A 26,792-nucleotide genomic window follows, 5' to 3' on the forward strand; every position below is an offset into this window, starting at 1 on the left:
GCTCTGCTCAATTTCTGTGCCAGTCTGGTCCTTTGGGCCCCTCAGAAGGGGACCTGATGTCACCATGACTGGCATGAGTGTTCTCTTGCTTTCCCTTTTTCCTTTCTTGACCTTTAGCTTTATCTAGAATAATATGGTTATAATTTTTTAACACATGGCAGTAAATTGATCGTAAAATTGATACTTTGGTTTTTTTCCCTCTCATTTTAAAATGTGACCTAGATCTTTAGAGCCATGATACCTGTAAGAAGTGAATTCGGTGGCTAAGAGCAGCATCACCTAGGGAATTAATGAAAAAATTACCAGTGCCTGGAGGCCACCCCATTGCAACTGAATCAGAAAGAGAGGGTGGGAGTTAAGTATTGGCTAGTTTTAAAAACTCTCCAGATGATTCTGATACACAGTCAAGATGAGAATCACTAACCTAAAAGAATATCATACTTGGCAAAAATATATAAACTATTTTCTTAAATGGCTAGCATAGTATCTCAAATAAATATTCAATAAAGGATGATATTTTTTTTTAATTTAGCTTGGTCTTTAGTTAGTATGCCCTGATCAATTTTAGTAGTTGGAAAGTCTCTCAAACCAACTTTTGTAATACATTTAGCTGAAGGTGGAAGTCTTGATTCAAGCGTAAGTTATTATTTTACTTGAACCCAATTTCGTGAAAGGTTAAACAATTACTGGAGTATCCTGTTTTCCAAATTAGAGTAAACACATACACATCTTTCCTTTGCTCACGTCACATCAGATAGAAAAAAAAATAAGTGAAATTAAATACATAAATAGATAAATTAAATGGATTATTTGTTAGGCCACTTGCATCCTTGAAGTCAGAAAATTAATCACCCTTTGGATATTTGCTATAAATATTCCAATAAGCAGTATTTATAGAATGGAGTTACATTGCCCTTAAGATATGCTGTGCATTTACACTTGGCCTTGTTGGTGGCTACAGTCTCATCTGTTTCAGTGGGGCGCTATTTCTTATTGAAATGTTTACAGTGTGTTCCCTAAGATAATAAAATGAATACAAACAATATATGTAGTCAGTTTTATTCTAATGAGTCTTAATTTATGATACAAAATTAAAAGTTTTAATTAAATATTTTTAGTAGAAAAACACTTTCTTTTGTGTGCCATGCATAGAGATGAAAACATCTCGCATAAAATTAGCTGTGTTGATACATGAGCTGGTGCAGATTCCGTCGCATTCGGCAGAAGCACCGTTAAACTATAGTTCAACTCTGTGCGTTAGGAATTTGGCTTCTGTTAGATGTTGAAGCAGATACTTGTCTCTAAGGACACACAAAACTCTTCAAAGTTTAATTACATTCAGACAACGATCATCTAACTACTGTGGCTGAATAGGAAATACTTAATTGTTCCCTTCTACCTCCATTAATTAGTCAATTCCTCCAACTCATCTTTAAAACCTTCTTCACTTTCTTGGGTGTTTCATTATTTACTTTTTAAAATATTCAGTGTCAGAATACAAGTGCACAGTTTAAGAACTGGAGAAGGTGAGCTGACTTCTCCCCTTCTCACCTGCTTGATTCTAAATTGCAAACACCGTGTCAACGCATTTTAGACCGCCAGACCAACTTGTCGGCGTTAAAGATCACAGTGATATCATTTTTACTTCATAAGCTTTCTCATTGCTGCTTTGCATTTGTGTCTACTAAAGCTGCTGTTAGTTAGTGAGTTTTTCAGTTCCTCCTTCATCTTTTCTTTCCCTTGTAGCTATGAGAGTCCCCGTGGATTGCATCATGAGGTTGGGCCCTGTGAGCTGTTGTGCTCTTTTCCAAGTGTCTGATTCAGCAGGCCATAGACCGCTGCTTGCCAGAAAATCACCGTTCGTTCTCGGCTGACGCTTGCCTACTTGTTTTGATCTTCTGAGAGACGAGACTTTGTTTGCCAGAACTACAGTTGAAAGAAATAGGAGGGTGCAGATAAGAAAAAGCACTGCAATTATAATTAAGCAAATTAGCATAGCCATTTTGTTGTTGTTTTCCTCACAGACGCCTTTTTTGAAAATTTCATGGTGACTTTTGCTTGCGTTTTCGATGCTCTGTACTGTCGGAGAACTGTTCCTGAGGACAGAAGGTATATAAGTCTCCAATTCTGACTTCGGAGTTAGAGAGAGGATGGGAGAGGACGTTGCTCCTTCAGTCCTGTTTGTAGAATCACCCTTTTTATCGACTGCAGAAGGGGTAGGGTTTGTGTTCATGTTTTCCTCTTGGTTTCTGCCCGTCTTATTTTGAATATCTGGATCCCAGACAGTACTGTTAGCCCACAGATGGGTATGGTTTGCTTTTGTCCCAGGACACAAAGAACAAACTATTGTCATCACAAAGGCAAGATGCAGGTAATGTCCTGCGTGCTCCATGTCCGTGAGGAGGCTGGTAATCTGTTGGGACAGCAAGATAAGCTGTTAATTTGTGAAAGAATAATGGTTCCTACTTTTCATGATTGTAGTTAAAAGGGGGACAGCTGATACCTTACAAGTAAGCTCCACACTCATGCCTAATATTTGCTATCCTGTTTGAATTCCTTCTCAACTGACTTTTCCTATTAGGTTATGTATAAAGAATCCATTTAATTTCTGTTATTCTTTTAAATGCTACAAGTTCGCATTATAAATTCCCTATGAATCATTTTAAACGGAACGCTGTGGTTTTGTACAGTTCCCCCCCTCTCGAGCATGCTGGACTTCAGCTTTGAGTCGACAACTTCTGCTTTTACTTTTCTGATTCCTCCTTCCCGCCCCCACCCCAACCCCAGCCATTTAAAGGTCTTTCTTGCAAAAACTCCTTACACTCTAACAAATGTGTCACCCATCTTCATATGGGCCTTGAGGTTTTGCTTTAAGTAGGAAAAGAACACGCAAATGGCTTTTTGGGTTTTTGTTTTAGAGTTGAAAAGGGGGAAGTGTGGTAGCCACCAAAGGAAAAGGATTTCAAATAGGAATTCAACATGTTCTTTAAAAAAAAAAAAAAAAGGAATTCAAGATGTTCTTTTCTCTTCCTGGGTGTTTATCTTGAAGCTTAGACGAAAGCTGGTACTTCGGGGGCGGGGGGCGCCTGGGTGGCTCAGTGGTTAAGCGTCCGACTTTGGCTCAGGTCATGATCTCACAGTTAGTGGGTTCAAGAGCTGCATCGGGCTCTCTGCTGTCAGTACAGAGCCTGCTACGGATTCTGTGTCCCCCACTCTCTCTTCCCCTCCCCCGCTCATGCTCTTTCTCTGTCTCAAAAATAAATAAACGTTAAAAAAATAAAAAAGGAAATCTACTCCTGGGTATTTGTGAAAGCACTTAATAGGGTGTTGGTTCCCTCTCTTCCCCTGCATATGCCCTGACTTCTTGTGGCTTTCTGAAGGCAAAGGCATGCCAGATTTTTCAGCCTAAAAATCTGGCATTACAGTGAAAAAGAGGCAGATTTCTTCTGAATAATCCCAAAAGTTAAACAAATGTATATACTTTTTTAAATCATCATTTATGCCCAGCATTTCTTCTTTGACTGTTTTGACACAGTTTTTTTTAACATACGTGACACAGGAAAATAGAGACCCCAGGATTGTGGGGATTCAGGCTGATGTGGGACGACAAGGCAGATCTTGAGTCTCAACATATAAATAAAAGAGATGAACTTTAGTTGTGGCTTCGGGCTCCTTGGAAGCCAGTGCAAAAGGAGGCCGACCAGTCTGTTCCTAATTCTCACCATCCACCCTACAATTGAAGATCGAACAGAGCCGACGTATCTGTTCCGGGCACTGATGAACCAGCAGGAAAGATGTTGTCACCGGTGTCCAGTTATCTCTGGTATAGTAACACTCTGTTTGGAGCCACGTTTGTTAAGAGTATCTTAGCATTTGCTTGAGATAACTGGAAGCGAAGCCTACTTTATTCTCCTGAGATTGACTCCATGGACTTGCCTGTTGAAGATCTTTATTTTATTGATGTTCTTCTCAAACCTGAATGTGCATGGGAGGTTTGTTTTTTCAAATGTGGATTCTGATTCTGTGGGTCTAAGAGGGACCTGAGATCCTGCATTTCTAACGTCCTCCCAAGTCAGACAGATGCAGCTGCTGGCCATGCTTTTCTGAGTTTTGAGGTTTTATAAGAAATAGTCGCTTGATGTCATTGGATAATATTTGGATGCTATCGATACACAGAAATTGAGAACAACAAATGTGATATGTTGTTAAGCAAAAGTAGCTTATAATAAACAAAGCTAAATGGCAACGAACCACTGACGTAAAATTTCCTAAAGGAAAATAAGGAGAATTAAGATTACTTTTTGGATTAGGATCTTCACTAGACAGTTGAAGGGTTTACACACTGCCTCCTATAAAATAGTGTTCCGCTTCAGTTTTTAAGTTGAATGACATCAGTCTTTGGATGCTCTACAATTCTTCCACAAAGAGAAATACTTTATTTCGGGTTAGCTAGTAATTTCCATCCTTTCATCCAGACTAGCCTTCTGCGTTCAGTGCTAAAATGATTTAAAGTGGGCTGTTCTCAGCTCATTAGTTCATTAACAGTGTCATACACATCACCGTATCTGTGCTCATTTTAGCCGCGCTTACCACGGGGGAGATAATAGGCCCGCTGTGGATTGTCTCCAGCCAGATGTACTGTCAGCCCCAAATAAACAAGCTGTTAACAAAATGAGACTTTCTCTTGCCCCTACAGATGCCTGAAAATAGAGGACTGTCTCTCTGTTCCTAATTTATGCCCTGGCAGCCAGGTTATGTTATCAAAAGTTCCCTTTATCTTGGGTCATTTTTAATAAAATTTACAGTGCCTGAGCATTAGGAATGAGAACTTTATTTTTTAAACTTTTTAAATAACAAGTAAAACTTTTCAATTCACTGTGGAGTCTAAACTCAGATCCTTTCTAATCTTAATAAAAACTCTATGTCGATGATAAATCTTTCAATTTGTAACTTAAATGTTAATAGGACAGAAAACAACAGCATATGTTTTTCAGTCTCTTATGGTTCTACTTTATTAGTAAGATTCTTAGGTATTATTTGAAAGCACTTCCTGGAACAGTAATCTGTACGCCGTTATGAGTAAGAAGGCATAAGAAAAGCCATATATATGACCTACCTTACAAATTCTTGGTCAGAATCTGATTTTACCCTGATTTTAATAAAAGCCACTTCTTTTCTTGTCTTGAAGCACAGCTTCCAAGTAACTTAAAGCAGAATAGACTTGGAGAATACGAACCTTAAAGTAAATCTGCAGTTAAAAAAAAGGATATGTACAGCTAGCTTTCCACTTTTAAAACCAAACCACAGATGACACATTTCCTTTCTGCTGCAACCAAAGCACATGTCACAGGGGGAAAAAAAATCCAACTTGTCCAGTTGGCCACTGGGATGACAGGAGGCTTTGTACAACTCATCCCCGCCTCCAGGGCAGGGAGGGCTTTCTGCCCCATGCCTTTGACCTTATGTTCCTATGTATATGCCTGCTGTGAATATGCCATTCAACAGGAGATGGAAAGATATTTTTCCTGCAGCATTAAAATCTTCTCTGGAAGTTTAATTTGTGCACCACAGACCGATTTGATGGCACGAATTAAGTAAGAGACCTGAAGTATTGGTCAGATAATAGAAACAGTGATGCATATAACCGACCTCTCAAATTGTGGAACCACAGCAAAGACTTGAGAAGATATCTAGTAAACTTAGATTATATGGGGCAGAATATACTTTAGTGTTGTTGAATATATACTCCCAAAGACACTCTCTCTCTCTCTCCCCTCTCCCTCTCTCTCCCCTCTCCCTCTCTCTCCTGTCTCTCTCTCTCCCTCTCTCTCTCTCTCTCTCCCTCTCTCTCTCTCCCTCTCTCTCTCTCCCTCTCCCTCTCTCTCCTCTCTCTCTCTCTCTCTCTCTCTCTCTCTCTCTCTCTCTCTCTCTCTCTCTCTCTCTCTCTCTCTCGCTTGCTCCTCGAAGGTCCAGTCATCACTTCATATTCAGTATATCTAAATGGACTTCATTTTCCCTCCAAAAGTGGCTGCCCCTCATATTCATGATAGCAACATTCTTTGTGATTTCAGAGCCTTGAAATACAGCAAGTCCTTTTAATTCAAGTCCTTCCTTTCAGCCCTGACCAGAACTTGGATCATGTTGGCTCTTCTTCCATATTCTTGAATTGGTTTCTTTTTTCCTTTTTGAACTGTCACCATAGCATTTAGATCCTTAGTAGGCCATACCTAAACATCTACAATACATTTTTTTTTTTTTACCACCCCCAACTTGTTCATGTATCTTGTATATGTCACTTCCTGTGATCATATCACTTCTTTCTTTAAGAATATAAAGTTGAATAACTCCCTAACGCCTATGGCACTGATTCTCTCTTTTTTTGTAAAGGTGAACTTTCCATTTTATTTGATTTTCTTTTTTAGTTTTTATTTAAATTTCCAGGTAACCTACAGGGTAATGTTAATTTCAGGTGATTCAGCACTTAGAACACCTGGTGCTCTGTCACAAAGGCGCTCCTTGATCCCCGCACCTGTTTAACCCTCCCCTCCCTGCCAGTGACCATCACTTTGCTCTCTGTAGTTAAGAGTTTTCTGGCGCACCTCTCTTTTTTCCCCTATGATGTTTTTTTTTTCTTTAAATTCCACATATGAGTGAAATCATATGGTATTTGTCTTTCTTCTGACCAACTTATTTCACTAAGCATAATACACTCTAGTTCTGTCCACATCATTGCAAATGATAAGTTTCATTGTTTTTATGGCTGAGTAATATTCTGTTGCAATATATGCCACCTCTTTATCCATTCATGGTCGATGAACATTTGGGCTCTTTCCATAATTTGGCTATTGTAGATAAGGCTGCTGTAAACATCAAATTAGTATTTCTGTATCCTTGGGATAAATACCTACTAGTGCCATTGTCCAGCTTTATCTCTTAAAACCTTGCTGAATCCTTCATTCCAGCTAAATTAGCTGACTGTTGCCTCAACACATCTAGTTATCTGTTTCTTTTCCTCTTCAGAGGCCTCTTTCAGGCCTCTCCATGAGGCCCTCCAATCCCTCCTCTTGTCGAATCCGAGGTTTCTCCTGCCCACTTTAGCCTCAGCATCTTCTGTGTTGCTTTCACTAGCTACCCAGTTTGTGTTCATATCTCCCTCTTCTGAACTTTTTCTCCACTCTTCATTTGATACGTTATCATGCACAACCTCATACCTTTTCTTTCATCTTAAAATATTTTATTCTGGGGCACTGGGTGGCTCAGTCATTTGAGTGTCCAACTCCATTTTGGTTGAGGTCATGATCTCAGGGTCTTGGGATCGAGCCCTGTGTCAGGCCTTGTGCACTTGGCATGGGGCCGGCTTGAGATTTTCTCCCTCTGCCCCTCTGCCCCTCCCTCTGTTCATTCATTCTCTCTCTCTCTCTCAACAATTATTTTAAAGTCATTTCACTTATATTTATATCTTATTTCCTCCCAAAAAGATTAAGAAAAAACCCTCTGAGGTAAGTAAGGATGTTTACCAGAGTCGCCAAGTATAGAACTTTGGGCCAAGTTAATGTTGCTCTCATTTGAAGGTCTAGTACTGTGGTCTTTACCTTGGCTGTTCTCACACTGATCAGCATTCTTTTGAATTGTAAGCAACTTATGACCTAATATGGCTTAATAAAAAAAAAATGGAATTTATTGGCTCACACAACTGAGTAGTCCAGGGATAAATGTGGTCTCAGGGAGGGTTTGTCTAGGCCTCTAGTGAAATGGCCCCAGTTTCTCCCTTCATCTCTCTGCTCCATGTCTTCAGTTTTTAGGCAGGCCTTTCTTCATATGTCAAGATAGGAGCTAACAACTCCCAGGGCAACGTGTTTTCTTGTTTCTGAACACCAGGAAAGAAAAAGGCTCGATTCCCAACTAAAGCTAAAGTCCCCGAACTGGGCCTCTTTGGCCCTCATTGTCCTGATTTGAGTCATATGATCATTGCTGAGCCACTGTAGTCTAGGTGGGGTAACCAATTGACCGAAGCCACCCAGACCACTCCAGGGCCCCGGGGGGCTCCTTCCCTCCCAGACAGCTCACCTGGGCAACTCCGTGGGCCTCGCGGCAGCGGGCAGCCCCCGCAGCCGCCTTCTGCTTGTCTGCGCCGTGCAGGTTTGTGGTTGCTCAGAAGTTTTTGAATTGGAGACTTGCCTCTTCCATTTTACTTCAACCTGACTTCTCAATGTCAAAAGAATAACTGATTTCAAAAGTGGACTTAGACTTCACATAATTGTTTTATATCAGTATTCTCTACAAAGCCTATCAGAAGATTAAAAGAATGAAATAGATTAGTAGCATCTGTATATTTATTCAGAACTCTCTTAACCATCTGTGCCCCTTTTTTGTCATCTTCCTTAGGTTTAAAACTGGTCAGATCAATGGCGATTTGCTGATATACCACGTCTTGCTGACTTTAAAGCCATATTATGCAAAGCCATATGAAATCGTAGTGGACCTTACCCATACCGGGCCCAGCAATCGCTTTAAAACGGACTTTCTCTCCAAGTGGTTTGTTGTTTTTCCTGGCTTTGCTTATGACAATGTCTCTGCAGTCTACATCTATAACTGTAACTCCTGGGTCAGAGAGTACACCAAGTATCACGAACGGCTGCTCACTGGCCTCAAAGGCAGCAAGAGGCTCATTTTCATAGACTCTCCTGGGAAACTGGCTGAGCACATAGAGCACGAACAACAGAAACTCCCCGCTGCCACGCTGGCTTTGGAAGAGGACCTGAAGGTGTTCCACAATGCTCTCAAGCTAGCGCACAAAGACACCAAGGTTTCTATTAAAGTAAGTGTCACTCCGCGTTAGGTACCTGGTTGGTTAGCTTTCTTGACTAACCAGACTGTGCTGGCCTTTCTAAGGTGTCCTCGTAGTGGTGTCAAACGTAAAGGAAGTCCAGGTGGAGGAAAGGCAAGCTCTCTGTCTTCGTGGAGGTCCTGTGGAAGCTAGGAGAGGCGTATACTTAATTATATTCAGGTTGGATTGGAAGCAGGAGAATGTTGTAGAGGGGCAGCTTGCCCAGAGGTAGAAAGGTGTGGAAGGTGGAAATTACCAAGTGAGGATTCTTCTGATTATTCCATGCTCTTTACAGAGTGGGAGGCATGAACCAAGATAAAATCCATAATTGTTCATAGGATTCTTGACCTTTTTTTAAAAAAAATTATTATTTTAAATGTTTTCAGTTTCTCAAGAGCATTTATCCCAATAACTGTTGAACCCATTTGAATATATAGTGGTGGTAACTCTTCCATAAATGGCAGACATGGTATTTGCTTGGTTGGTCGGTCGGTTGGTTTTCGGAGCCTCTTACAACTCTATGTGTCGGGATTTAATCCTTCTTCACTCTACCCTCCCTCACCGTCGCTTCCCAGGTTGGTTCTACTGCTGTTCAAGTAACCTCCGCAGAGCGAACAAAAGTCCTGGGACAGTCGGTCTTTCTAAATGACATCTATTACGCTTCGGAAATCGAAGAGATCTGCCTGGTGGACGAGAACCAGTTTACCCTGACCATTGCCAACCAGGGCACGCCGCTCACCTTCATGCACCAGGAGTGCGAAGCCATCGTCCAGTCTATCATTCACATCCGGACGCGCTGGGAGCTGTCGCAGCCTGACTCCATCCCCCAGCACACCAAGATTCGGCCCAAAGACGTCCCCGGGACCCTGCTCAATATTGCATTACTTAATTTAGGCAGTTCAGACCCTAGTTTACGGTAGGTTTTTTAAAAATTCTTTCCAACTGTCTTCAGGGTTTGTTGCTTTTAGAATGAGACCACTTCATACGCTTTTAAAACAGCCTTTACCTAAATACTCTGCATTGTGAGGTGTGCTGTGTTGGTTAGCCAGGCTACCTCATCAGCTTGTGGGGCGTCCGTGTGAACTGTGAATTCCGAACAGGGTGATTCACACTAACCCAATATATGTTCTTTCTCCAGGAAACTTTCATCTGAAACAGACTAGATAGCACTTTTGTTGTTTTGGGTCCCCCCCCACCCCCCCCCCCCCAAAAAAAAAAAAAAAGCCTTTGTAAAAAAAAAAAAATTCTACTCCTAACTTTCTCCTTCTCTGAATCTTCTAATTATGTTTTCCCCTGTTCCAAAGTATATCCCTGTTAAGTTTCCTCAAGTCAAATTAGATTATCATTGTTTGACAAAGGAGGGCTTAATGTTCAGTAACTCAAACAGTAATACTGCTACTTTTCCCTATGTGACTTTAATAAAATTCCTGAAAGATGTCTTAAGACTAATGCAGATGTTTTCTGACAGTGTGTAATTGGTTCTATTTAGGCTTAAATATCTGAATGTGAATGAGGAATGGGCATGACCTGTGGGGTCAGTAGATTTGGTTTAAATCTTGATCTGCTACTATGTATGACTTTGGGCAAGATCCTAAAGTACTCTGGGCTCTAATTTCCTCATTTTCAAAATAAAGGGAACAATGCCTTCCCTATTATATACCTGCAAAGGCTTAATTGATTGGGTGTGCGGTAGTATATTTCAGCACCTACCAGTCTGTGCTCAGTAAGTATTACTGCCTCCCAGCCTCCCCCCCCCCCCCCCCCCCCCCCCCCCCCCCCCCCCCCCCCCCCCCCCCCCCCCCCCCCCCCCCCCCCCCCCCCCCCCCCCCCCCCCCCCCGCCGCCCCGGGCCAATGTCTCTTTGCACTCCTTCCCTCCTTTCGCCCCTCTGCTTTTCATGGTAGTATAATTCTTTGTCCCAGGTTCCTCAGGCCTGTCAAAATTTTTACAGATATAAATCCTTAGCTCGAGAAAATCTTCCTAGAGTATAATGTAGCCCAGTTTTATAAGTGGGCCTTTTAGGATTCCTGATTCTTAAATAAAGGAGGAAAAAATACCAAGATTTCTCTACCTGGACGGGGCCTCTTGAAGTCCCTGAACTCCCAGAAACTATATGTAAAATTGTGTGTATGTTTAGCGTTCATTATCTGCAGGGAGCCTGTGACGCCTACCCCCAGTTTGAGAAAGCCCTGTTCTTTATAGCTGTTGAAAATGTACAAGAATAAAAGTCAGTGTCAATATAATATAACTCCAAATTCCTAGCATTTAGTAAGAGATACATAAACTTAGAAATAATATTAACATTCTTGTTTTAGGAAAATAGAGCTACAAACCTGTCTTTAATTTCTAATTCAAAGTTCCTCATAGAAGAATGCTAACATCTTCTAACAATTATTAGCTTGAATGAACCTGTATTCTTTTCTGAAATAAAGTGAGCTGACAGCTTCTGCTTTTTGCTGAAGCGGGTCATTCCAGAGAAGCAGCCTTTAGGCTGATTCAGATTTCAGTGCCTTCCCCCCCACCCCCATATGGTTTTTGCATAAATACAGTAGCGTGATGAAGGTTCAGAGTCAGGAACACCTGAAATTCACTGAGCAAACTATTTCTCTTGCTGGATAGGGGAGAAAAATGAAAATTTGAAAATTGCATGTGAGCTTTTTGACCTGTCTCCTAAATTGCTTAAGTATATTTTCAGACATTTATAAGAGAAGTTTTGTTTCTCATGGAACCTGGATATATATTATTATTTTTTGTTTTCAGTGGTTACACGTAATGGAAGGAAAATGGGGGGACTTAGTTATATTAAATTGGTTTTTGACACCCACCCCCAGTTTGTAGTACGTATTGTAGGACACCCAGAAAGAAATTCAGTAGTGCTGATGAAAGATCTTCACATTTTAATTGCATGAGGGGCCATCTCATTTCTCTTTTTATGAACCCCACTATAAATGGATCTGATGGGGGGAACCACAATTTGAGTTTTGGGCTTCACTGAAAATATGAGGAGTCTTATTCTACTTCTCCCTGTTGATCCACCTTAAGGCCATAAATCTCTCCTATTTTATATCCCAGTGAAATGTCTTTTAGGAAGGTCTTATACTTACCTGTCATTGGAACCTCACAGTGCTCTTCTGTTTATATCAAGAACGTCCCTTAAAAGAAATCCATAAATGATCAAGGGGTATTTTGTGTTTACCAGAGAATCATAACATCTTGTCTCTAATGGATCGTGAAATTTAAAAACAGTTGATAGGCTTTGTAATAGAATCATTGGGACGCCTGGGTGGCTCAGTCAGTTGGATATCTGACTTCGGCTCCGGTCATGATCTCGCAGTTCGTGGGTTTGAGCCCCACGTCAGGTTCTGTGCTGACAGCTCAGAGTCTGGAGCCTGCTTCTGATTCTGTGTGTCCCTCTCTCTGCCCCTCCCTTGCTCATGATCTGTCGCCTCTGCCTCTCAAAGATACATAAATGTAAAAATAAAAATTTTTTTAAAGAATCGTAAGTTGTATGTTATGAAAAAAATTGGAATTATAAGAAAATATAAGTTTTAAACAACTTCATTTGTGTTTTCTCTTAGGTCAGCTGCCTATAATCTTCTCTGTGCCTTAACTTGTACCTTTAATTTAAAAATTGAGGGCCAGTTACTAGAGACGTCAGGTCTGTGCATCCCTGCCAACAACACCCTCTTTATCGTCTCCATTAGTAAGACACTGGCAGCCAACGAGCCACATCTCACCTTAGAATTTTTGGAAGAGTGCATTTCTGGATTTAGCAAATCTAGTAAGTAATAATTTTCTTTAATACTAACAATGATTCTAAGAAGAGTCCAAGAAAATCCTTTTCATTGCAGAAGTTGCCAGTGAAATCATCATTGATTTTTATTTTCAGTTCTTTACCTCTTCTAGTTTTTCCTCTGCCCCTGAGAGAACTCTGCAGGAGCTGCCTGGTCGACAGCATTGCGGAATCAGCCAGAATTCTGGCCAGAAACACATGCTGGCGAGATTCTGATACCTTCCGTGACTCTGAGCCACATACACAGTAGTTTTTGCACTGTTCCAATTTAATTGGCTTTGGGATTTGCCTTCTTAACTGATTGTTTCAAATGAAGGAAGCGTCCCTTGATTTTAAAGAAAGAGTCCTGTTCTCTTTCCTTTAGGTTGTCTTTGAACTGTGATTTTAGTGTTCATGTATAGTTCCTAGAGAACGCAGTGGCACATAATAGAGGGTCCAGAGTCACCTCCTAACTTGGCTTTTAATAAATCTTACAGGGGCACCTGCGTGGCTCATTTGGTTAAGTGTCTGACTTCAGCTCAGGTCCTGATCTCCCAGTTCGTGGGTTCAAGCCCCACATCAGGCTCTGTGCTGACATCTCGGGAATCTGGAGTTTGCTTCAGATTCTTTGTGCCCCTCTCTCTCTAACCCTCCCCCCTCCCCTCAAAAATAAAGATTAAAAAAAATTTTTTTAAATAAGTCTTACAAATTTAACAGCCACTCTTTCCATTCCTTCATCATCATGCTCTGTAGCACTACAGACATTGCTCTGCTTCCAGCTTATTTCCCGGCATTTCCTTCCCTTTCTCTCTAATACGTACAGTTTTTTTCTGCATTCAGACAAATTTCTTGATTGCTCAGGTCATTGAAAACTTTGACAATTCATCAGGACCAGATCACTATATTTATTTAGTTAACAATAAGAGATGTAGGAATAGAACCCTAAAAAGAAAACGTGTTAAGACTGACAAAACAAGAAAAGCATAAAGCTTTGTTAAGGATATTAATATTAAAAAAAAAAAGATTTGAGTGAATGAACAGGCATTATTGTGTTCCTGGATAAATTATTGTTTTCAGATTATTATAAATTCAGTGCAGTCTAATCAATTATTATAAATTCAGTGCAATCCCATCAAAACAGTTATAGGATTTGAGGATTAAGGAGGAGATAGACCTGAAAACGATTATACATTTCACCTGAAAGGACAAGACTAGGTAAGAAAGTATTGAAAGAAAACTGAGAGACACTCGGTGCTACAGACATCTAGACACTTGCCAGTCCAGTTCTGACGGAGGTGGTCAAGAGTCCGCCGTCAGACCAGTTTACGAGAAACAGACTGAGAAGGAAGCATCACAAACTGATGGGGGAAGATTAAATCATTAAAGCACTGAGTTGGGGAAATGCATCCGAGGGGGTCTCCATTTTCACCCTAAACCATGGGATACCAGGATGAATTCTAGTTATATTAGAGAATTGAATATAAAAACGGGAACCACGGGGGCTCCTGGGCGGCTCATTCGGTTAAGCGCCCAACTCTTCATTTTGGTTCAGGTCATCACCTCATGGTTTGTGGGTTTGAACCCCATGGAGGGCTCTGCGCTGCCAGTGTGGAGCCTACCTGGGATTCTCTCTCTCTCTCTCTCTCTCTCTCTCTCTCTCAAAATAAATGAATAAACTTTAAAAATTATGTAAAAAATAAAAACTGGAACCATTAAAAAAGAAGAATAATATTTAAAAGCTTTCTGGGTAATGAAGAACTTAGGAAGAGAAAAAGTGGTAGATGGAAATAAAGGACATGGTGAACATAAGTGACTACATAAAACTTGAGAACATCTCTTTCCAAAATAGAAACACCAGTAAAAGATAATTAAAAAAAAAAATAGGCTTGCAGCAAATATGATAAAAGATCAATACCTTTAATCACAAAGAGTTTTTACAGATTAATAAATGGATTAACAAAACAGCATGCAGGTCATGCTACAAAAGAGTATATTTTAAGAAATTCACTAATAAAATCAAAGAAATACAAACTGAAAGAATAGTAAGGTAACATTCAGTTATCAAATTGGCAAAGGATTTTGTTTTTAATGTTTTATTTATTTTTGAGAGAAAGACAGTGTGAGCAAGGGAGGGTCAGAGAGCGAGAAGGAGGCACAGAATCTGAAGCAGGCTCCAAGCTCTGAGCTAGACGTCAGCACAGAGCCTGATGCGGGGCCCGAACCCACGAACCTTGAGATCATGACCTGAACCGAAGCTGGACACTCAACCAACTGAGCCACCCAGGGGCCCCTGTGTGTTCATTTTAATTCAGTGTTGGCAGTCTGTGGACTTGTGAACAGGGGCAATTTTTTGAGAAAGCAGTTTGGACACGGATATCAAGACTCTTAGGAGTGTTCATACCTTTTGGCTTCATGGTCCCATCTCTTAGAATTTGTCCCAAGGAATTAATGTTCAGATGTTTGTTATAGCATTACTCTTTATTTACATTTTTAAAATTCAGGCCTTTCATACCAGTCCAGTGCTCAAATTTTAAGTGAACAGCTTGATGAATTTTTACATGTGAATACATCACAAATCCATCACCCAGATCAAGATACAGAAGATTTCCAGCATCCAGAAGGCTCCTCTGAGTCTGTACCATCCTCTCACCAAGAGTAACCAGTCTTCGGGCCTCTATTGCCATAGATTTACTTTGCCTACTTTTGAACTTAACGTAACATTGTCTATAATAGCAAAATACTGGAACAGTCTAAAGATCAAACAATAAAGAACTACTTAAATTGTCAGATTCCCATATGATGGGATAATATGAAATCATTAAGAATGTTTTGGTACAGAATTTCAGTTTGGGAAGATGAAAAAATTCTGGCGATGGAGACTGAAGATAGTTGTGCAATGATGTAATGTACATAAGGCCACTGAGCTGCACACTTAAAGATGGCAGATCTTATGGCATGTAAACTTTACCACAATAAAACAAAAGCATTTGGAGGAGTCTAGGTAGTCTTATGGAAGTAGTTTTGTATCTTTTTCTAAGTCTGAAGTTATTTCAAAATAGTTCAAAAATGTTTTTGGAGTGTTTTTAATGATGAGTAATAATCTCAGTGTAACGTGTGGTGAAGACAGCACTCAAACCCTGCCTCACGTACACGCAGTTGCCGTTTTTGTGGAAGACATGGGGTGGGTTGTACGTGCCTGCGCGCACATAACGGACCTCATCCCTACATGGCTTTGACGGCCTGAGGAGAGCGCGGTTAATCTTAGCTTCATTTTCGAATGGTGATTCACCTTTTACCCAACTTTGCAGGACTGCCACATGTTCCTTCTATAATTAGAATAAAACTTAATAAAAATTTTAACTAGAAGAGAAGTTATTAAGGGGGAGAAAAATAAGATAAACATTTTCAAACATGGCCAATTGGCTTTTAAGATTACTTTCTTCGCAGCTTGTTCTCCTCGTCTCTATCTTTAACATATTGGCCAAATCTCTTTCGTCCAGGCCATCTCCTAGGTAATGATCTTTACCACTTACCTGCTTTCTCCCAATCCTTTATTTTTATTGTTGATGTCATTTTCATGGACCCTCTATGCTAACAGTGTATTTTTCCCCAGGTATTGAACTGAAACACCTTTGTTTGGAATACATGACCCCATGGCTGTCCAATCTAGTCCGTTTTTGTAAGCACAATGATGATGCCAAACGACAGAGGGTTACCGCTATTCTCGATAAGCTGATAACAATGACCATAAATGAGAAGCAGATGTACCCATCTATTCAAGCCAAAATATGGGGGAGCCTTGGGCAGGTATTGAGTTTGCTCAACTATTTAAATGTCCAGTACCTCTGTGATGCAGATATTAGTCTGGTACCCCCTTTGTGCAAAACCTGTGCTAGGCATTAGGGAGATAGCTGTAGAAGAACAGTCCCCTCTTTCAAGGGGCATGCAGATACTCCCCTAATTCTTCATCTGGTTCAGAGCTGTAGATGTCTAATGTGTGTTTCAGAGCCAGGAAAAAGCCTGGCTTAGTACTCTTTTCCATGACATAACTCTATAGAATTCAACTGTAAAAATCCAATGTTGTTTCTAGTAAACAGTGCTGTGTACTGTATTCTAGTACCTTATGGACCAGAGATGTCAGTAGATGTTTGTCAGTTGATGTTATTTAGGACACCTACTTTCATGTATAGTTCTCACAAGAACACCAGTATTAAAATATAGGATATAATGTAATGTTTGACTTTTTATCTGAGAAGAATTATGCACAGCATTTCTTCAGAGTAATTACTTAAGGAAGCAATCCCCTTACTCAAACAATGCTGTGAATCCTCCAAATAATTTGAAATGACCTTGAAGCCGGTTTTAGAGCTCTATAAAACATCTCAGTACTTGATGTCATTTCCTGTATTTTAAAATAATTCTAGGGACGCCTGGGTGGCTCAGTTGGTTAAGCGACCAACTTTGTCTCAGGTCATGATCTCACAGTTTGTGGGTTTGAGCGCCACATCAGGCTGTGTGCTGACAGCTCAGAGCCTGGAGCCGGCTTCGGATTCTGTGTCTCCCTCTCTCTCTGTCCCTCCCCCACTCATGCTCTGTTTCTCTCTGTCTCAATAATAAATAAACATCAAAAAATTTTTAAATCAATAAAATAACTCTATTTTATATTTACCACACATTACTGTCTTAGGAGATAACAGGTGCTTTGCTAATGGACGAGAATAATACATGTGGAAATTTTAAATTTTTGCATGACAGTCTTTTCAATTCTGAAGCAGTTGAGTAAATATCCCTTTGGATATTTAATGGTAAATTACATTTACTGACAGGTCTCTAAATAAAACCCAGTATTTTGGAGGCCTCGGGGAAGGTAGAAGTTTCATGTTGAGTGGGCTGCTGTTTGCAGTATTTTTAAATTAAAAATTAAGTTGGCAGAATGAATGGCTAAAACATACGTTATTTCTCCCCCTTTCCGCTAGATTACAGATCTCCTTGACGTCGTTCTAGACAGTTTCATCAAAACCAGTGCAACAGGGGGCTTGGGATCAATAAAAGCCGAGGTGATGGCAGATACTGCCGTAGCTTTGGCTTCTGGAAATGTGAAATTGGTTTCCAGCAAGGTAATCAACTTTTCCTCTCTGCCTTCCAGACCGCGGCATGATGTGTCTGTCTTTACCGCCGGGAGGTTTTTGGGTATGGTAGCTAGTTAGTTTAGAGTTCACTTGAAATTTTTTGTGATAAAGCTTTTTCATTAGCCTTTGCATCTCTTAAAATTCAATTTCTCTACAGGTTATTGGAAGGATGTGCAAAATAATTGACAAGACGTGCTTGTCTCCGACCCCGACCTTAGAACAACATCTCATGTGGGACGACATTGCCATCCTGGCGCGCTACATGCTGATGCTGTCCTTCAACAATTCCCTCGATGTGGCCGCTCATCTCCCCTACCTCTTCCACGTCGTCACTTTCTTAGTGGCCACGGGGCCGCTCTCCCTCAGAGCTTCCACACACGGACTGGTCATCAATATCATTCACTCCCTGTGTACTTGCTCCCAGCTGCATTTTAGTGGTGAGTTCCGGAAGTGCTTGGTGTGCTGTGATTCCCCTCGCCACTCTGCATCGCCCAGGTGGCATAAATTATCTTACTCATTCTTATGGCTCCTTAACACGAGCTGCTTATCACAGGTCTGTGATAATGGCAGGACTTACTATCGAAAAGAAAAAGAATCAATTAATCCCCTTCCATTTCACGCTCCAGCCAAGATTGCGTGTGTGCGTTTGCCAGGTCGGATCTTGTAGCCATCCGGAAGCTGAAGCCTCAGCACAGTTGATGGGGTGGCAGTGCTAGCCTGAATTTGCAGAGAAATGGAGCTAAAGCCATGAGCATCTAGATCATGTGTCTAGATGGTTGGTGCAGGGAGCATGGTTATGTAATTTTGATCCAACACTCAACTTTCCCAAATTCAGGGTGAAGTTTGACACTTGCAAAAGTTAATATCATTCAAGTCTTCACTTGTTCCTTTCCTCTTTTACAGAAGAGACCAAGCAAGTCTTGAGACTCAGCTTGACGGAGTTCTCATTGCCCAAGTTTTACTTGCTGTTCGGCATCAGCAAAGTCAAGTCAGCTGCTGTCATCGCCTTCCGCTCCAGCTACCGGGACAGGTCCTTCTCTCCCGGCGCCTATGAGAGGGAGACATTCGCTCTGACCTCCTTGGAGACGGTCACAGAAGCTCTGTTGGAGATCATGGAGGTATCGGGGGGCGAAATGCTAAGAAACTAAGGTTATGTTTTTAATCCACTAAGACTGTAAAGAAGAAATACTAGTTTATTCTGCTATTTTATGCTTAATGCTTAAATAAAAACACTCCTATGGAAGGTGTTTATTGGTAATATATATGTCACTTACTTAATGACAGTATAATAAGCATTCCTTAGTGATTAGCATACATTTATGTGCATAAATCTATTTAGAGTATCCTTTTTTTAAGGCATGTATGAGAGATATTCCAACATGCAAGTGGCTGGACCAGTGGACAGAACTAGCTCAAAGGTATGTCCCAAATAAATTTAGGTTGTATAAGTTATGGATATTGTTGAAAATGTCAGTATTCCTGCATAACCGACATTTTAATTAATTATTTAGTATGTATAAACACAAAGATTTTCATAGACTTTTTGGGTCTTTTAATTGTAGATTTGCATTCCAGTATAATCCATCCCTGCAACCGAGAGCTCTTGTCGTCTTTGGCTGTATTAGCAAGCGAGTGTCTCACGGGCAGATCAAGCAGATTATCCGTATTCTCAGCAAGGTACATCCCTGTCCCTCCTCCCAAGTGTCTGTGGGTCTCAAGTTGGAAAGCATATGGGACATCTAAATTTGAAGTTAATAAAATGTCTTCCATGTTGCTTGTTTTTTTGTGTTTTTAAACAAATTTTTTGTTTATTTATTTATTTTGAGGGAGAGAACAGGGGAGGGGCAGAGGAAGAGGGAGAGAGAGAATCCCAACCAGGCTCTGTGCAGTCAGTATAGAGCCCAGCACGGGGCTTGAACCCGTGAACCATGAGATCATGACCTGAGCTGAAATCAAGAGTCAGATACTTAACTGACTGGGCCTCCCAGGCGCCCCTGCATGTTGCTTATTAAACTTTTAAACAGTGGGTTTGGTTATTTTCTTTATTGTAATTCTTTGAGGTGAAGATACCTTAAAAGAAAATATGTATTGTCTCTTCCTAAGAAGGTCTGCTTAGTATTTTATCAGTTTTCAAAGCATTGAAGTATATGGTAAAACTTGCCTTATATACAACTATGTAAATTGTAATATAATAATGTACAACATATTGTCTTGGAATATAATACAGTAATATTTAAAATTGAAAACCCAAATGATCTAGCTACCAAGAATACCACAGCATTGGAAATCATTCTTGCACTTATTAACCAAGGAATTATTCCTAAACGGATTCTGAGATTCAGTTTAGGAGTTCGAGTTTTATTTCAATGAAAGTAAAATAAAAAATTCTGTTTCCCTAAAAGGCACTTGAGAGTTGCTTAAAAGGACCGGATACTTACAACAGCCAAGTTCTGATAGAGGCCACGGTAATAGCGCTGACCAAATTACAGCCGCTCCTCAATAAGGTAATTGCTGTGCAGAACAAGCCCACGAGTTTGGGCATTGGTGTTCAGTGTGTTTTATTTTGTGTCAGAGAGTTCAGAAAATGAGTTGGGCTGAGAGGAAGTGATAAAGAAGAGGCGGTAGTTAAAGCAGAGCTTCCTGTCTTGAATTTAGTCATCTGAAGAATTTACACTAGAGGAAGTAAGTATGCAGAGCACGCTCTCATGTGCTTGTAAGTTTTTATCTCATTGGTGCCAAAGGAAGACAGTTGTAGACTCAATTCTTTTGTCTGATAAGTGTTTTGAGCACCTGCTATGTGCCAAGTACCATTTTAGGTGCCGGAAATGTAGGACCTGAACAAAACCAGTAAAATTCCTGGCCCTCATGGAGCTTACATCCTGGGGTGCGTGTGGGAGTTGGGAGGGAGGAGATCATAAACCAAATAAGTAAGGTCACAGTCACTCCCGGGGAGAAACGTAAAGCTGGGTGAAGTGTACCTGATCATCTGAGGGGCTTGGGTGCTGAAGAAGATGATGTTCAAAAGGAATAAAAGGGTCTGGCCACTGAAGGTGGGCCCAGCGCACCTCAGCTTTGTGACCTGGAGCAGGTTGCTTAATGTATCTGGACACCTGTTTCCACGTTGGTACAGTGAATGAACTGGATGATGGTGGAGTGCTCTTTTCCAGCTCTAAAGTTGTATCCTTATATGAATTGAGTACAAAGATTTGCCAGATTTGAGGGAGGTTACAGAGAAATAAAAACCTGTATGCTCCTCCTGTTGTGCATTCTACAAACATATCTAATCCTAAATTACACAAAATGGTTCTCTCATCCTCATCGTCTAAGTTAAAATGAGGCTCAGAAGGGCTAGGTGACTTGCCCAAGGTCACATACCTAATAAGACAGAACCACGATTCTCTTCCAAGGCTGTGTCACCCTAAAGTCTGTGTATTTTCCTGTATAGCACACTGCTAAGTAAGGGTTCCCCAAAATCAGTGTCTCTAATCCAAGAGACACTGTAGTGAGAAGGGTGACAGGAAAATGGAAAGGGTAGAATCTGAAGTAAGGTTAAAGGGATCGTGGGATTTCATGTAGAGAAAGGGAGAAAGCGCTGCTCAGCAAACCGTGCGGCAGGGGGTCACACAGGAGCGCCGGGATGGCGAAGGGATGGTGGGCAGACCACTCTAGTCGTATGGAGAAATTTTGCAGAAGAGTAGAGAGAAGATTGTAAAGATTGGATAGAACTAATGTAACATTCGTGATTCTTCAGAAAGGAGTTTGGTAATATACTGTGTGTTCTCAAGCAGAGAAGTAATAGGACAAAAGGAAGGCTTAGGGGGTTCTCTTGGGGGTGGTGTGCACCGCAGATTGGAGCAGGGGGAGACCAGAGGCAAGAAAGAACCCACATTTACAGTAGAGAAGGTTGGCAAAGAATAGAGTCGTTAGCAATAGGCAGATACTGAAGAGACTACTTTGGAAAGATTAACAAGACTTGGCGACTGGAGTTTGGAATCAAAAGCGGAGAAACTAAAGGAGACGTTCAGGTTCTCAGCCTGGCCAGCCCCGTCCCTCTTTAGCCATCCACGTGCAGGAGACAAAGAGCTCACCCATTTATTTAACCTTCTCCCAAAGAGAAGATGTGCCTACTTTGAGTGTGAATGTGCTTTGTTTTACGTTGCACTGTTTTTGATCGCGACTGTTTTGGAGTTCATCTCACTAACCTGGAAGGCGTGGCCTTTGCCAGGACTCCCCTCTGCACAAAGCCCTCTTCTGGGTGGCGGTGGCCGTGCTCCAGCTCGACGAGGTCAGCTTGTATTCAGCAGGCTCCGCGCTCCTTGAACAGAACCTGCACACCTTAGACAGTCTGCGGATATTCAACGACAAGGTAGGCAAGCTTTTGTTTGGCGCCCCTAGAGTACACACACTAAGAATTCTCTTTTTTATTGTTGTCCTTTTAAAATCAGAAGAGGTCCAGAACTTCCAAATGAATTTCTTTAATGCAACTTACTGTGAGTATAGTTTCTTAACAGCTCATAAAAAACTAGACTTCTCTGTGTAAAACTAGCAGAAAACAGTACTCACCCAATACTGGCAAACAGAAGAGAGATGAAAAATATTGAATAGTGGGGCACGTGGGTGGCTCTGTCAGTTGAGCACCTGACTTCAGCTCACGTCATGATTGGTTCATGGGTTCCAACCCCTGGAACTGTAGACCCTGCTTGGGATTCTCTCTCCCTCTCTCTGCCCCTCCTTGGCTCGTGCGCACACTCTCTCTCTCTCCTCCTCTCTCTAAATAAATAAAATTAAATATATATATAGAGAGAGAGAGAGAGAAAGAGAGAGAGAGAGAGGAGCCCCTGGTGGCTCAGTCAGTTAAGCTTCTGACTCTTGAGTTTGGCTCAGGTCATGATCTCATAGTTGGTGGGTTCAAGCCCTGCATGGGGCTCTGTGCCGACCGAGCTGAGTCTGCTTGGGATTCTCTGTCCCTCTCTCTCTCTGCCCCTCCCCCGCACTCATTTACCCTCCCTTTCTCTCAAAAATACATAAATATTTTTTAAAAACATATTGAGTAGGGGTGCCTAGGTGGCTCAGTTGGCTGAGTGTCTGACTTCAGCTCAGATCATGATCTCACAGTTCATGAGTCAAGCCCCCACATCAGGCTCTCAGCTGTCAGCACAGAACCCGCTTCAGATCCTCTGCCTCCCTCTCTCTCTGCCCCTCCCCCACTTGCAATATCTCTCTCAAAAATAAGCAAACATCGAAAAACATCGAGTAGTAATAGCAGCCACTGTGCGAGGCTGCGTGCTGTGCTATGCCCTGTACTGCATAGTACAATTTATTATTTGTATGTACTTTCATAACCCACCGGTTAGCATTCTCTACTTCCCGTTTCACGTATGAAGAAATAATCTAAAAATAAGCTTATTTTTATTGAAAAATGGCATTTAATGAAAAAATAGGGTGGAGAGTCTAAAAGACACTTTTGGATACTTAATTATACTAGTTTTTTGCTTTGCCTAATCCCACTGAGAAACATACCATTGGCACCCTTCATAATGTTTATCAACCTTGACCGTGGTTGGAGTTTGGTTCACAGAGTATAGAGGAGGGCTTAGAACAGTATGTCTTTGGAGAAAAATGGGAAGAGTCTAGGAGAAAGAACAGAGAGGAGTTGTTCTTTTTTTTAAGCTATGTACATATTTATAACCAGAGATTTACTTGAAGTGAGCTTGAACAAAGCTGTGAGTAGGGAAAACGAGAACAGGAGCATGGTTGTCAGGGTGAAGATATTTGGGCTGAACACTACTTCAGCAGTGTGCCAGGTGTGGTGTAGACTCGGAACAGCTACCTTGACGTTCATCCCGCAGACCTCCATTTCACAAAATACATCTGATGCAGGACTAGAGCCCCTCCTTTGTAACCCCCATTGCTCTTTTCTGGGGTTGTCTTGGGACAGTGGTGGTCAGAGAGCTAGAGCTCGCTGTTGGCTGTTTGTATGGATATAAAAATATTTGTAAATGAGATGTTTGTCTAGGCATATCTGTCTCGGTATTTTCATTGCCAGAACACTCCGTTAGCAGGAGCTAATATTGACTTCAGTGCCCCCAGGATACTAGGAATCGGAGTTAATAAAGCTTATTAAAAGTTGGAGTTAATAAAGCTTATTAAAAGTTGCCAGGAGGTAAGATGAAAAAGGTCTGAGGATCTGATGTATGACACGATGACAATAGTTGGTAAAACTGTAATGTATAATTGACATTTGCTGGGAAGGGGAGGTGGAAAGAGAGTTGGGGAGAGAGAGGGACGCAAACCTGAGAGACTTTAGAATATTGAAAACGAACCAAGGGTTGAAGGGGGAGGGGGAGGGGAAGGGAGGTGGTGGTGATGGAGGAGGGCACTTGTGGGGAAGAGCACTGGGTGTTGTATGGAAACCAATCTGACAATAAACTATTAAAAAAAATAATAAAATTGTGGGAAAAAAAAGACCAAAACAGCCATCTAACAAATCAAAATGCACTGTATTGAGTTACATTTCACAGACGGCACCTGTACCATTTAGCCGCAGGCTTTGCATTATGGTGATGATGGGAGGGGCAGCAGCAGTGAGGGTAATAGCCAGACGGAAACCCACTTGTTAAAGTAAGTAGGAGTAAAAGAGATGTAACTGAGTATATTCTACCTGGAGTGGAAACAGGGAACTGTCAATAGACATTTATAAAACCCTTCAAAAAATAATAATAATCATTGACATTTGCTAAGTAAGAGTAGAACTGAAAGTTCTACATTTAATGATTTAATGTTCTCACCAAAAGCAGGGCTGTAAATATGTGACATGATGAATGTCTTCGTTAACTCGATGGGGTAAATCCTTTCACAATGTAAACATGTATCAAATCATCATGTTGTACACCTTAAACATCTGAGAATTTTGTCAGTTATACCTCAATAAAGCTGGAAAAAATAAATTTTACATATAGCAGGTTAGGAGCTCCAGTGGCGCAATCGGTTAGCGTGCAGTACTTACACATATAGCAGGTTAATAGGTAATCATACTTTATATGGCATTCTGCAACTTCCATTTTTATTTAACAGCATGAAATGAACATCGTTCTAAGCACGTGTGTGCACACACACACACACACACACACACATATTCACATACACGTTTCTGTGTGCGTAATTCTGTCACATGGCTACAGAATATTTTACAGTGTGCATGAGCCACCATTTTTCAGCCATTTGTCCACTAGTGAACAATTGATTTGTTTGTTATAATCAGTGCTACTCTAGACATCTCTACATTTATTTTAAATATTCCTGTTTTTGTCAAATCTTTGAGATAGAAATCTAGATAACATGAGCATGACCTAAATACCTTCAGTTGTTGGCTTTTAAAAATCTCTGTTCAGGAAAGGGAAGGAAAAATGAGATACAAACAGAGAGGGAGGCCAACTACAAGAGACCGTTCAATACAGAGAAAACAAGCTGAGGGGTGCTGGAGGGGTGGGTGAGGGGTGGACTAAACGGATGACAGGCATTACGGAGGGCTCTTGTTGGAATGAGCACTGGGTGTTATATGTATTTGATGAATCCCTAATTCTACCCCTGAAATTATTATTACAGTATATGTTAAGTAACTAGGATTTAAATAAACTTTTTTTTTAAAGGAGGAAAATAAATCTCTGTTCATGAGGGAATCACTGGGCTTTTTTATTTTTATTCTTTTTCATTTTTCATTTTAAAAAATGTTTTTGTTTATTTTTGAGAGAGAGAGAGACACACACACAGAGTGTGAATGGGGGAGGGTCAGAGAGAGAAGAGAGAGAGGGAGACATAGAATGTGAAGCATGTTCCAGGCTCCTAGCTGCCAGCACAGAGCCTGATGTGGGGCTCGAACTCACGAATGTGAGATTATGACCTGAGCTAAAGTTGGCTACTTAACCGACTAAGTCACCCAGGCACGCTTCATTTTTAATTTTGGGGGTTTTTTTGAGAGAGAGAGAGAGAGAGAGTGCACAAGCAGGGGAGGGGCAGAGTCAGAGGCGGGCATAGCATCTGAAGCAGACTCCATGCTAACGGTAGAAAGCCTGATGCGGGGCTTGAACTCACAAACCATGAGATCATTACTCAAGCTGAAATCAGAAGCTTAACCGAGTTAGCTGCCCAGGCGCCCCTCCCTGGACTTTTTTTTAAAAATGCAAATTTCGGGGCTTTACCCAGTGACCTTAAACCCTACTTATGTTGGGTAAGTTTCATAGCATTTTTAAGTTTCAGTTTCCTTGTTTCCCCACACTAGAATGTAAAATCCACCAAGGTGAGTAGTTTTTGTTCAGTTCACCGATTTATTCACAGAGCCTAGAACCATGCCTGGCACATCAAAAACACTTAATAAGTACTTAATAAGTAAAAGAATGAGCGAATAAATCTGTACAGTGGGGCCAATATTGACTGCATAAGGTGTCAGTATAGCAGTGCATCTCACATTGTTGTGTCCTGTGGGCACTCAGTAAATAGGAATGCTCTTGTCTTGAATTTTTGGTCATAGTACACACTATATCTGCTACAATTCAATGGATGGTCTTATTTAAAACAATAATTCTAATTTTTAAAAAGTAATCACAATGTAAATTGATAATCATTTGTTTTGCATCATAAATCAAAGCTACCTCATCTTCTGTTATCTTATTATTTATATATGCTTGATTGTCTCACTCTAACTTACTTGTAGCATCTTAAATGTTCTATGGTTTTCTGTATTCATTGGAAAATAATTTCTCTCAACTCAAAAGGATTACTCATCTTGTCATAGCTATTAAACAGAATCAAAAACCAATAAGTGATCCTTTACGGAGAGATCCTGTGTGAACTCCATCACCATCTTCTGGTTATCTTAATAGAGTCCGGAGGAAGTATTTATGGCAATCCGGAATCCTCTGGAATGGCACTGCAAGCAGATGGACCATTTTGTTGGACTCAACTTCAACTCTAACTTTAACTTCGCGCTGGTTGGACACCTCTTAAAAGGTAGAGGCTTTGGGTCAGAATAGTTTTATGAAATGATATCAAGAAGCCTGAAGTAACTA

General features: G+C 40.9%; 2 protein-coding genes across 10 annotated transcripts in view; one reads left to right on the top strand and one right to left on the bottom strand.

The window, feature by feature from the left end:
• The window catches only part of NF1 (neurofibromin 1), a 289,146-nt gene that overhangs the window by 238,048 nt on the left and 24,306 nt on the right, over positions 1 to 26,792 (top strand). For all 9 annotated transcript variants that reach the window (XM_029926741.1, XM_029926740.1, XM_029926738.1 and 6 more), the window contains 12 exons: positions 8,386 to 8,818; positions 9,403 to 9,743; positions 12,405 to 12,607; positions 16,212 to 16,405; positions 17,575 to 17,715; positions 17,885 to 18,164; positions 18,631 to 18,845; positions 19,084 to 19,145; positions 19,290 to 19,404; positions 20,130 to 20,231; positions 21,953 to 22,093; positions 26,607 to 26,733. In XM_029926741.1, the coding sequence (XP_029782601.1) occupies positions 8,386 to 8,818; positions 9,403 to 9,743; positions 12,405 to 12,607; positions 16,212 to 16,405; positions 17,575 to 17,715; positions 17,885 to 18,164; positions 18,631 to 18,845; positions 19,084 to 19,145; positions 19,290 to 19,404; positions 20,130 to 20,231; positions 21,953 to 22,093; positions 26,607 to 26,733 (2,354 nt within the window). The remainder of the gene's footprint in view (positions 1 to 8,385; positions 8,819 to 9,402; positions 9,744 to 12,404; positions 12,608 to 16,211; positions 16,406 to 17,574; positions 17,716 to 17,884; positions 18,165 to 18,630; positions 18,846 to 19,083; positions 19,146 to 19,289; positions 19,405 to 20,129; positions 20,232 to 21,952; positions 22,094 to 26,606; positions 26,734 to 26,792) is intronic.
• EVI2A (ecotropic viral integration site 2A) lies at positions 1,044 to 5,257 on the bottom strand. Its single transcript, XM_029926749.1, has 2 exons — positions 5,117 to 5,257; positions 1,044 to 2,413 (listed from the first exon to the last, which is right to left on the bottom strand). Exon 2 carries the CDS (start codon positions 2,390 to 2,392, stop codon positions 1,697 to 1,699), a length of 696 nt encoding a protein of 231 aa, XP_029782609.1. The 5' UTR covers positions 2,393 to 2,413; positions 5,117 to 5,257; the 3' UTR covers positions 1,044 to 1,696.

This window comes from Suricata suricatta, chromosome 17, assembly GCF_006229205.1.
Source record: "Suricata suricatta isolate VVHF042 chromosome 17, meerkat_22Aug2017_6uvM2_HiC, whole genome shotgun sequence".
In the NCBI taxonomy this organism is placed as follows: domain Eukaryota; kingdom Metazoa; phylum Chordata; class Mammalia; order Carnivora; family Herpestidae; genus Suricata; species Suricata suricatta.